Here is a 12504-nt window from a genome sequence, read left to right on the forward strand (position 1 = left end):
TGGTGCAGATTATCATCCAGCTTCCACAGCATGGCCCTTTGTAAATACTCACATTTCATTTTCATCTTCTTGTCTTAAAACATGTCTGTGTTACTGGCCTTTACCTCATTTGAGCCCTGGGCTGTCTCATCTGTCCAGGTAAGAAAGAGCATATATAAGAATGCCATTCTTCAATTATAGCAGTGGCTTTATTATGAGAAATTAGTATTGAGTTGATGACTTACAGTTGTGTGGCACCTGAGCTGTTGGCTCAGTGAGGAACCTGAGCTTGCATGAAACACTGCAGTACAATTCTCAATGTTTTTGAATTTGGGAAAAATCTTCAAAATGTATTTGTACTTTCTGCATCAAAATTCTACAGTTATCTCTACAGGGTGTATAAAATTTCTTCAGAGTAAAATATTTACATAGAAAAATATGATAGTCTGTTACAGTTAAAAATATGTCTGTTATAAGTAAAGTAAAACATTCAATTGTCAAACCAGTATTTTACAAAATACTGTAAACATGATTGTGAATCCGAGAATTTGGTTTATAAAAACATACTTTCTTATGCATATACAATTCCTTCTCTGAAAAGCCACATTTGTGCAGGAAGATTTTGCCTTTGTCATTCCTGACTTTATTTGAAAATTGCAAGCATAACGGTCATTAAAACCAAGATATGTAGGGTTGGTTTTACTGCAGCTGAAGCCCGTGTGAGCTCTTGGTAGAGGGGAGTTTTGGGACACGAAGCAGCTCTTGAGCTGATCTTATCTGAGACCTCTGGGAAAGAGAAATCCTGTTTCAAAGCACTGAAGTTTCCAGTGTTGTCAGGTATTTCCACTGTCTTCAGCATGGATTTAAATCCTGGTACAGTAGCCTAGGAGCAAACACAAGAGTTCTTCCTTGGTTTGAAACATTGAGTTTAACTGTGAAACAATATTTACACTTCAAATGTACAGGGCAAAATGTTCTAAAGATACATTTGAGAACATGGAATAGGAAAAGGATAAAGGATTTCATGTTACAGCAATAAGACTCGCTCTACAAGAGTCAGGATCCTGCAGTGATGCTTAAGCATAAGCCTTTGGCAGCAGGCAGAGCCTACAGGGCAGGGATTTTCTTTGGACTTCCAGAGAGAATCCATTTTGACACAAGGAAATGACAGTCACCCGTGGTGGTGTCAGCCCCTGCTGTGGATCCCAGGCTGCAGCCCCTCAAGAGCTCTGTGGTTTGTTTCAAACACCTCAAGCTCCTGTTACCGTGCTCCAGACTCATCCCAGCTGGCTCCACTAAGGTCTAAGGGGTGCTTATCTCTGGACACTGAGGACTGTATCAAAAAACTCCCTTTCTGCTGACTAATATTTAAATACATAGTTTTTTTAAAGTCTGCTAAAGAGTCTTTACGCCTCCCATCTGACTTGAGCAGCTCACCTCAGCCACCTCTAAGGCTGCAGCGTCACTGTGCTCAGGAACTCAGTGCAATTGGAAGCAATCCTTCAGTAAGGCTGCATACTCACATTGATCACATATGTCCCAGGCAAAAGGAGAAGAAAGTACTCCCCTTGTTCATTTGTTCTGTAGGGGCAGACATGTGGCCTTCCTTCGGCTTCCACGATGGCGTTGGGAATAGGATTCCCATTCTTATCAGTAACTTGGCCTTTCACACCTATGAAAAAGGGAGAGGAGGGAAAGATCATGAACTGTAACTGGTGAGCCTTCTTCTCTGAGAAAGGCAGACTGTTCTGTTGCTGGATGCACTCAAAGGCTATTTCACCACTTTTCAGCACATCTAATATAATGACTAGACACCTCAGCCTTGCTCAAGGAAATTAAACCAGAAAATCCTTGGCTGTTGTTGTTAATAGTTTACCCTCATGTTAAGTTAGAAAGCAGCATTGTAATTGCCTCTTCCAAATCTCATTTGCTGCAGGTATCGTACACACTTACTGTATGTTCTTTACTGAAGGGCTTCAATCTTCACTACAGGTTTGGCAGTTTTTGCACACAAACACACACACACATATTCCCCCTTCTTTTTTGTGATTTAAAATAAGTCAGCCTCTTGTCTAGTTCTGCCCAAAGGCAGAATACCAACAATGTCTGCTTATGAAGTAGTTTCCCTTAATTCCCACACACATCTTCAAGGCAGCACAGGCAGAGATAAAATAGCAGTCAGCTATTTAGGGCAACAAAATGCAAGATAAGCAAAAGGTTTGTGCAAACCCTTCAACTCATTGTGAAGCACCACAGCTTCAATAAGCAGCAGTTCTCTTCCAAACATGAAGTTGGATCACACCTAGAGAAGCCTTTCAAATTTACAAAATCCAAGAAGCAAAGACCCATGACAGTAGTGCTGAGGCACACATACACTTAGAGACCTTTGAAATTATTATTATCCCAAGGCTGCTCAGGAAAACGAGGGGAGGGGGGAAGTGCATGGTCAGACAGCCCCAGGGACAGCCCCTTGCTCCTGCCCCAGCCCATTTTAAGCCCCTTGCACACCTGTAGCAGCCCCTCACCTGACACCCTCTAAGTTCTCCTGCCTTACCCATCCCTGGCTTTGTAGCACTTCCTGCTCAGAAGCTCCCAAGTTAACACCAGATGTCTCCCCTGTGAGCTGTGCCACTGACCCAGGCTGCTGAGGAGCTCCCTCTAAGCTGGCCTCAGTTCTCACTCTGCCCCCACTCGCATACCCACCTAGGTGTACTTGTTTGATATACTCAATCAGAGCAACTTTGTTGTCTCTCCAGAACTTTCCCAGCTGGTCTTCTGGAGGATATTTACAGCATGACAGCTCCAGTGTAATTTCAAAACACTGTCCCCAGACATAGTTGTAATCTTGCATTCCACCTTAAAAGTGAAATAAAAGCATTTTCAGCTGCAAAGAAACACTGAGGTCAAACTAAAAGACAAATACAAGAGTTAAAATGTTGGTACTTTCATCATACCTGTAAGAAAAGTAATTCAGATAAATTATTCCTCAATGCCACACTTGTATTTACTGCCTCCTGTGAAAAACCAACTTAATTATTTACTCTAGTTACTCATAGAGTGTTGTTTTCTAAAACATACTTCATTTTGGAAATGATGATAATTGTGGCCAAGAAAGGGTGGGTCTTTGACTTCAATTCATTCAAGCTTTCCCAGCTAAAAAGGGACAGATAGGCTGGCATAGGATTTGCCACTGCCAAAGCCATTCCAAGACCCTTTAAAGCTTTTTAATACAATGAAAACAACATACGGAGTGCACAAGCCCCATATTCTATCTGGCTACACATAAACAATAACGAAAACTTTTATTTCAGCAATTAAACATTAAAAAATGGATGACATATGAATAGAAGATTGCTTTTCTTCCTGAAAGGAAAAGATCTTGATGCCAAGCAGTGTGTGCACATGTATGTAATATATACAGCTACTGCAGGCCTTAAGGAAAGGCACAGAAGCAGGCAGACAGCAGTGACTGCCTCTTTCACTTGTGTAATTGCTGGCTGGAGGAGTCTGAAAACACCCAGGTCCTGCTCACAGAATCTGCATGAATGAGCTGACTTGCTTCCCTCATCAGCCCTCTACTCTGACTAAAATCACTGCCCTTTCATCATCAGAGATGGCAGGAGAAAGTGAGAAAACATCTTAGCAGGAGCTATCAATGACATTCTTACCTTCCAGCTGGTACCAAGAGTACCCGTTGGTAATGCCTTCTGGGAAGGTTTGCCTGTTGTCACACCCTGTCCCTTTGTACATGCTGGCGTGGTTGGAAGAATAGGTTTTTGCCAGGTGAATAAAGACATCATCATCTGGAGATCTGCTATAGCCTTGCAAAGAGCCAGTAACTGCAGAGTGAAGATAGCCATTGTGCAACTCTCATTACTGGTAAAACACACAGTGTTGGCTTACATGCAGGATAAACATCTCCCAGAAGGCCATATTAGGTAGTGAATTTTGATGGGTTTATCAAATTCTGCCCATCCCCGCTCAAAAGCTAGAAGAACTTTGTAGGAATCCTTATAAATTTTGCTTTGGTACAGCCAACGTTGCTAAACCCAGTCAGTAGTGAGAGAACAGAGTTTGTCACCAGCTTACCTGGGTTACCATTATCAAAGGTGTAACTGGCAACCAGGGCACCCCCATGCAGGTTTGCTGAGAGAACAAACGTTTCACTTTTTATCCAGTCCATTACTGCTCGAGTCTCTGGCTGAATCCTGGCGCTGTTATTTTCAAAGGCATCAGGAAAATTTCTGTTCAGATCTTCTCCATTCTTGTTGTACCTTAGAAAGAGAGAAGACATTCCCATTACTGTTTTGCCTGTGGATGCTTCCACATCACCAGCCTCCCAGTTCTCCAGATCTGTGGTGTGCCAGTTCTTCAGGGAACAGGGAAGATGACCATTTTTTATTTCTCAAGCATTATGTTGATGGAGTTCAGTTTGCTTTCTGGCAGCACTGGAATTTTCATAGGCCACAATAAAACAATTCTAAATGGAAACAGAATTGTGCATATTTAACATGCACATAGAATGCACACCCACTCATAAGTAAATTGGAAAAAACAGAGCCAGATCAGAAGGACTTTGTCCTCTTCCTGTGTTTTTCTTGCTTGTATAGAAGACCAAGGTAACTAATGAATGGCTGTATCCCTTGGGCTCTTCTCACTCTTAACAGACAGAAAAAAATTGAGTCAAACACAGGATGCATTTATTCTCCCTGAACCTTAATGCCCAGCCTGTTCAAACACTCTCTTGCTTTTTCTCTCAGAAGGTCAGTACAGGAATGAAGAGGGTATTCACTGTTGACTGTGTTAATTTTTGAGCTCAGTCTGTTAAACTCTTGTCTATTTGACAGTGAGGGGGTAAAAAAATACCCACCTCCATACACGTCCCATCTATTTGCTGAGGAATACATTTTTTCTTAATAAAAAGGATCACCTACACTTGTCACCTAAAGAAGAACTAAACTACCTAAACTTTCTTTTCACTTGTTTCTGATGTTGCCAAGGCCAGTGATCCAACAGAACTTCTAGCTCATGGGTTTGCTTTTTCTGCACATTCCAAATCTGCCCTTTGGGCGTTTCTTTGTATTCTCTCACTGTCTCTTTCCCTCTTCTAGCTTGTTAAGCTTTTCATCCCCTTTTTGGTCTCTGCAATAGTCACAATAAAGAATGCAAAAGTAGCACAGGATGCAATGCCAAGTTATATTTTCTTCTGTGTAGGTTTCTTTTCCTACCATCACTATTATACCCAAAGAACCTATTATAGCCAGCTCTGCTTGTGTAACTCCTCCTTCTTACTAAATCCACATTTAACATGATTTTTTAACACATGGCTAAAGTTCATTCAACAAGCTTAGACACACCTTTTCTCATTAAGAAGGGTTACAGGATTCTCCAATTGAAATAGATCCCTGTGGGTGGAATTTTCCTTCTTTTCTTGTAGCACTCTAAAGGTGCTACAAAATAGGGAATTGTGCTTGTATTTTCAATCTGGGTCTCCTGCCTAAAAGCTGAGATCATTATACCATTCTGACCAATTTTTTCTGGCCACACCACATATAAACACCAGTCTGACTCAGTTTTCCAGAAACTCTAGGCCATAACAAGGGCACAGGCAAAAATTAGCCCTAGCACATCCTGTAGACTCTGCTCTCCACCAAGTGTGATTCAGTCTTCTGGCTAGCCACGATTACTACTCCCCACCCATTTATTTTACCTCTCCCACCCTCCTAAGCCACTCTTACCTTCCTCGAGTGTAATAACAATCAGGCACTTTTGTAGCTTCAAATCCATCAGGATTCATCGTTGGCATGATATGAATCCGGGTATTATTGAGTAACCGGGTAATAACTGGGTCACGTCCATAGCTGGTCACCAGGAAATCTATCAAATGGAGCAGGATTTCTCTCCCAACAGTCTGTGTAAAGAAGCACAGAATTTACTTTAAGTCTGATATGGAAGAAGAAGAATAAGAAAATAAACAAATAAAGATCCACCGCCCTGAACTTCCAGGTTTTTCTTATGGACTTCACAGACACACAAGGCATATGAGAGCACACTGATCCACACTACTTTTTTATGCTCACTCCTAAATATATTTAAAGCAACTGAAGAGATGAAAGGAATCACTGGAGGGTTTTCACAAGGGTTTTAAACCCAGATCAACCAGACCTTTTTGTATAATGGGAAACTGCCTGTGTCGGATGCACTGCTTAAGTCTTGCATGGATAAGGAACAGCTATAGCAAAAACTAAAGCTGCCTGATAAAGCCACACCATGTGGGCTTGGGAACACGCCACTGCATTTTCTCAGTCCCACTGCAGGTCCCAGCTCTGAGCTGGTGCCCGAGTGACCCCGCACATGAGTGCCAGCACTGTGTGGCACCACTTGGCAGTGGAGTTTCAGAAGGAAGGGAGGACAAGTCTGCCACGTTTTCCAGATGCCACAGAGTAGGATTTTTTCTTGTTGATCCTCTTTTATGGGAAGTCAGTATTAATACAAGATCAAAGAGGTCACATAGATACTTCTGTTACATTGCTTTATTTTAATGTCATGTGCATGTGCATTGGGGAAACCAAACAAATCCTTAGAAAATGACATGGAAAGCCATTTGGATACAGACTTTAGATCAAGGAGAGGCAGTGGCAGAGAAAAAGCTAAACACATATTTTTGTTCATGTAAGTTTGTGTAAGTCATGAAAGCTGACATCTCCCTTTAGTCTATCAGATTTTAGGTAAAACAGTGTCAAGTACAACATCCACAGTTAAGGACAATTCTATTGAACCCCAGAAACTACTGCTGGTGTTCACTGGACCATACTTTCCAGGGGCACTGTCCACAGCACTGTGACCCATGGCTCAAGGGTGCTTTAGGGTTCCTAAACCCTGTCTGGAAAGGGAACAAACCAAGACTTGCAAGTAGATGAGTTCTAGAGATAACTTATCTCTACTTTATCCCCAAGAACAAAGCCTGGTATATCGCAACGGGATCTAAACCAGCTCCTGAGTATGTGAAAACAGACTGCTCTGCAGGTTTGATAAATATACTCTGTGAAATTCAAGAAGGGATGCAACAGAACCTGTCTTGTACAGGCAGCTGTTGAAAAGGGTGATAGACATCTTGGGAACATTATGAGGGTGGGGAAGAAAGGAGAGGAGAGGACTGGAGAGGAGAGAAATCAGCCAACTCATGGCCCTGGGCATGAGAGATGAAGTTACCAGACTCAGAATCAGCAAGAATAGCTCTACCACAGAGACAGCTAAACTACAGACAAGACTGGACTGCTGCCTGGAGCACCTGGGAAAGTGCTCTTCTCCTACTGTACCTCTCTTCAGTGCCTGACCAAAATGAAGCACAAAAAGAAAGGGAGAGAAGCAGAGCAGAAAGGGGAAAAAAGAAAAGTAACACAAGAATGTGGTAGAAAAGGACAATGTTTACAAGGAATGAAAGATGATCAGATTATCACAGATTATATTATTTGCAATTAAAAGTTAATCCCAGATTTACTTACGTGTACAGTATTTTACAAACTATTTTATAGGATTCCTTGTACTCAGGAATTAGGCAATTCAGATTATCCTAAGAGTGCTGGCACATGGTGATTACACTGTGAGAGAAGAATATACTTATTACCACTGTTTTGGTGTAGTAACAGAGGGGTGGTTTTGTTTTGGTCCAGAGCACCCTGCATTGCTTGGGAAAGCACATCTGGAAGTATCCGAGGGAAAGCTTTCGTTTCTGGGAAAGTTCAAGTTCAAGGTCAAGTTTTGATCAAGCCCTTGGAAATCATCTGCTGCTCAGTCAAGATTTACCCTGTTACTGCAGAGGTCAGGAGTGTCTCTGGATAAGAGTTATGAGCTACTTAGTTTTATTTTAGAGCTGCAAATAAAGGATCTAGACACACTGAAGATAGGCTGCTGACAGTAAAGTCGAGGACAGCTTCAGATTTAATATGAAGACAGAGAGAAGGGCAGGGGACAGCATGTATGTGTTCTGGGGCTTTGAGAGGACATAACATTTAGCTTTGATTGCAGGTGCCAAAGGAGATGAGATGCCAAAGTAGATTGTGCTACAGTACTACACACAAAGGGTGACAGAAAAGCAAAGGAAATCCCTTTCTCCCACCTCTAGGGATACAATTAGACATTAAGTTTCTCTCTGTGCACTTTCAGATGTCAGCTTCCTCCTGTGCCCCAAAGGGAGAAAGTCAGCAGGAAAGGCTTCCAGTGATGCTCAGGGGAAGCCCTGAATGAAGAAGCGTGCGTGTGTCAGGACACGGATCAATGCTGTAGAAAAGGGTGCAACTGCTGCTTCTCTACACAAATCCTTTAAACCTCCTGACTCTGCCTGCAGCAGGGCTGTGTCAGCACCCTGCTCAGCTGCCACAGGGATTACTCAAGAAGCCAGAGAGGCAGCCAGTTAGGAGATTAAGGTTAGGTCCAATTGCACCTGTGCTGTAACACTTTACTGCATCAGCCCCGGGTTTAGAACAGCGTTCTTACCACATGATAGAGACCTAATACCAGAGGACTATGGGTGGATGGACTCTGCCCATTTTTATTATTAAAATTCTTTCCTTAAACATGGCCTGGTTTTGAAGCTGAACGATGTTGAAAGAAAGAGCCAAACCGTCAGGTAGGACCTGTTTCAGGGCAACACAGCCTTGCCTGGCTCCTTGCTCCAGCCCTGGCTGCTCCACAGGCCAGGTTCAGCATACCAGGCACAACCCCACCTAAGGAAGCACAGTGTGAGCAGTAGGCCAGCCTGGTTTCCCACTGCGATGCCACACTTGCAAGATGTTATTTTTAACACTTGTACTGCACTAATTGTCGTGCACGGCTGGGACACACCCCACTGGGGCTGTCCTTCTTGGCTAGAACACGCCAGCCTTGAAGTGACTGCTTGTGCCAACAGCTTGGCACGCATCCCTTCATTGCTACAGCAGCAAGCTCTGTGGGCATCTGAGAAACTGCACATGTGTGGCAGGGCAGTGCAGCTCTCTGCTTTATCACTGCAGGAAATGCTTTTGAACCAGTAACTGGCGCAAGCTGTTAGCACCTGGACAAACTCCACTGGCTTCAGGATTTACCTGGCTGACACGCGGGCAGCTTTTTCTTCTCCCACTCGAAGAGTGTGAAGAAAGATAAGGAAAAAAGTAACTGCAGCAAGGCAGTGTTAACATGTGCTGAAACAGACCTCAGCAACATCCAGATTTTTTCAAAGTCTGTTGTTAGCATTGAGATTGGATTGTTTTGAATTTTGAAATCTCTGGTGCTTCTAACCTTTTTCACATCACATCAGCTAATACCGAAGCTAGGTGGAAAATAGTTCATTATGCAACAAACATTTTTTATAAATAGTGGGTTTTTTTCTAGAGCAAATGCTGTTTCCCTGCATATCGCTTCAATAATATATCACAAAGGACTGGGACATGGGAATATGGAATTACGATTCCTTATAGCAAGCTGTGCAGTATATGCAGTATTCTTTTTGTGCAATTGGATGATAAAAAAACCAGCCTTTTTTACCACAATGGTATTTTGATAGTGTAAATGCAGCTTCCATTAATTTTTTTAGAAATAAGAGTGAGAAATTCTACACAAGACTCATTAGTTTATTGTTTGGTGGGTTTTTATGACTCTATTATATTGATCACAAATAAATCTACTCCAGCCCTTATTCACTTAAGCCCTAATATTTCAGGAAACCCTACTGTGGATATGACTATGTCTATGATGACATGGGAAACAGGGTAGAGTTTCTTTAACTTATTTCATGAGATAAGGCAGCAGATGAGCACATCCTTTCATAGGCTAGTTCAGACCTATCAGCATAGGCTCAGTTTCACATAGTGGAAGAGGAAAATTACTACTATTTTAAATAATATTTTATATGACTATATTTTTATATTTTTATACAAGTATTTTATTGATATTATTATAAAAACTATTGTTTATTATAAATAAGTGATTGTATTATTTAATAGTATTTGCATTGTTGCTACTTTATGTACTGAGAAAATAAAGTGATCAGCAGTGGACACTTTAAAAGAAAAGGACTGATATCAGCACTGCCATCCTGAGAAAGAGTTTATCTTGTGATGGTCCAGTTACACTACAGTCGCAGAAAGTTAAAGCCATGTACTTGACACATGAAAGGGGGAAAGCAGAAACACACAGGAAGTTTACAGCTTGTTCAGATGTACTTTTCCTTAAAGGATTTCCCTGCAGTGATATACGTGGTTCAGGAAGAGCCTTCCAATTAGATTCTATTTGTTCAGTTGTACAGAATGCACTGAAGTCACTGGCACAGAAGGTCCAAATGGTTTTGCTCCATTTATGACTTAGGACTATTTGGTTTGTATGAGGGGGTTTGGTTGTGGTCAGTGTTAAGCAGGAGGAGTTCTTCCCCAGGAGGAATGTGTGACTTAGAAAAAGAAGGTCTTTCAAGTAAAAGACTGGGACTTTTACTTGAGTAAAAGAGAGGCTGCTGTCTAATTCAGAATGGGAGTTACCCCAGAAGAGAAGGCAACCTCTCCTGCCCCTTCCCCCTGCAGACTTCATTAACATTTCACAGGCTTATGCATTTTGTGCAGTCAATTACCACCATCTTGATTAAAGTTAGTTTAAATCAGTTTTAATTTGGCTCAGGTTAAGCAAAAAGTACTGCTAAAAATGGTGACCAGCTTCATACAGGCAACATAAAGAATGGGAGTAGTTTTTTGTTGCCTCTCAGTGGAACTGGGGCAAAAGTTCACTCTATCTGGCAACAGAGAACACAAATGAAAATCTTTTAATTCTTGGCTGGTTATGTCTTAGAGTATCAAGAAAAATAAACTTATTTAAAAAAATAAATCTTTTCAGTTCTGAAAAAAATACTCATGGTATTGTGTACTCAGATTACTTTATTAGAACTTCCCTACGGGGCAGCTTTCCAAATAACCTAGATTTTCTTCCAGCAGCACGTGTGAACAGCCCACACACATGTAATTCAGGTTCCACCCCAACTTTTATGTTTCTGAAGCACTGGGCCAGCTGAGTCAAAGTTAAGTGTCATATGCATGATCATAACAGGTTAGAAGGGCAGCATCAGCAAACTACATTTGAGAACAGAACTTCTCATTTTGTGTCTTTTGGGGAAAACATCACTGAAGCACAAAAGACCTGACTGGATCAACGAAGCCATAATCACACAATTTCAATTTATGAAAGATTCTGGCATGCAAGTTGAAGCTTGTTGTATAATTAGTGCAAAGCTTATCTGCTTAATATGTTGTAGGAGTAGTAGAATCTATCCCCAGTGACTAGTCCAGCAGAATCTTAGATTATGGGGAAAAAACATTCAAGTTTTCCAATGCTTCTCTCTATGAGGAATTAATTTCCTGCCATCTGAAATACATTTATGATCAGATTTAAAAAACCCAAACAGCAACTGTGTTTGTATGTTTGTTTCACCTGTATGTACCAAAAAACCACATACAGCAAAAATCATCATGTGTGTCTCAAAAGGAGGAATAGCTCTATTTCTGGAATGTTCCCTAGGTGTGAGCTTGGTCTGACAAACAACTGGAATGTTGGAGGCCTTAGCCAGGCAGCTCAAGGATCAACCCTGCTCAGACCGTCTGGCACTGTGTCTGACTTTAAAGGAAAATCTAGCCTCATTTCCTCATGAAGGCAATAAAAAACTGAGATCCCAGGCAGTGATCCGAGTTGCCAATCCGCAGCAATTCCCAGCCCTGTGGATGTGCAAACAGTGTGTGTTTCTATGGTCAAAGCTCCTCTGCGTACCCAGCTGGGCAGTGATAATGACAGGGGAGCTTCCTTGTGGAGACTTCAGTATGTGTGGCCTTTCACAGTCCAGCAATATTGGATTTGCAAGCCAGCCCATTCTGGATGAGATCATATCCTGCCCTCCACCTCCTCCCCATCAAAGCTGAGTGATTTACAGTCAGAGGTTTGCAATCCCCTCAGCAGTCCACAGGGACTGCAGCCCCAGTTCCTAGATACCTTGGTGACACACACCAGGTTCCAGGAGCTGCAAACCCTACCTTGGGCACCCAGTAACAAATGTACCCCTTTGACACCATGAATCAGCTTCCTCCCACACAGAGTTAAATTCCCAAGCAGTCAAACTCCCAGCAGCACTTTGAGCAAGGCCGGTGTTGAACAAGGTGAAACTAGTCTAACTTGGGGAAAATTCTTGGTACATAATGTCACAAGTGCCTGTAGGCGTGCAAGTGCTCACACAGCAGTAACTCTTGACACGTTACCCTTTGCACAGGATACACTTTCTACTGTGTCTTAGTTTTGCTACTCCTGCTAAATTATTTAACCTTCACATGAAAGACTGCATACAAACATAGTGTGCAGTTTACTTATCCTGCAGGTGACTAATATAATCAGGTAAAGGCAAAGAATAAAAGAAATGCAAAGCAAAAAAGTACTATAGAAGACAGTGAAGCTTTGATTCTTTCTGATTCAGATTCAAGTACTGCATCGGGTAGGCTCATAATCACAATTTCTCCTTGATCA

The 12504-nt window shown here is 41.9% G+C and overlaps 1 protein-coding gene across 3 annotated transcripts in view; it reads right to left on the reverse strand.

The window, feature by feature from the left end:
* Nucleotides 1–169: 169 nt before the first annotated feature.
* CPM (carboxypeptidase M) overlaps nt 170–12504 on the reverse strand; it is a 28490-nt gene continuing 16155 nt past the window's right edge. For all 3 annotated transcript variants that reach the window (XM_041465609.1, XM_041465608.1, XM_041465607.1), the window contains 6 exons: nt 5718–5890; nt 4069–4253; nt 3648–3818; nt 2683–2835; nt 1503–1651; nt 170–862 (listed from right to left, as the gene is read on the reverse strand). In XM_041465609.1, the coding sequence (XP_041321543.1) occupies nt 623–862; nt 1503–1651; nt 2683–2835; nt 3648–3818; nt 4069–4253; nt 5718–5890 (1071 nt within the window). In that variant the 3' untranslated portion in view covers nt 170–622. The remainder of the gene's footprint in view (nt 863–1502; nt 1652–2682; nt 2836–3647; nt 3819–4068; nt 4254–5717; nt 5891–12504) is intronic.

The sequence above is a fragment of the Pyrgilauda ruficollis genome, unplaced genomic scaffold (genome assembly GCF_017590135.1).
Source record: "Pyrgilauda ruficollis isolate IOZ18807 unplaced genomic scaffold, ASM1759013v1 scaffold19, whole genome shotgun sequence".
Lineage (NCBI taxonomy): Eukaryota > Metazoa > Chordata > Aves > Passeriformes > Passeridae > Pyrgilauda > Pyrgilauda ruficollis.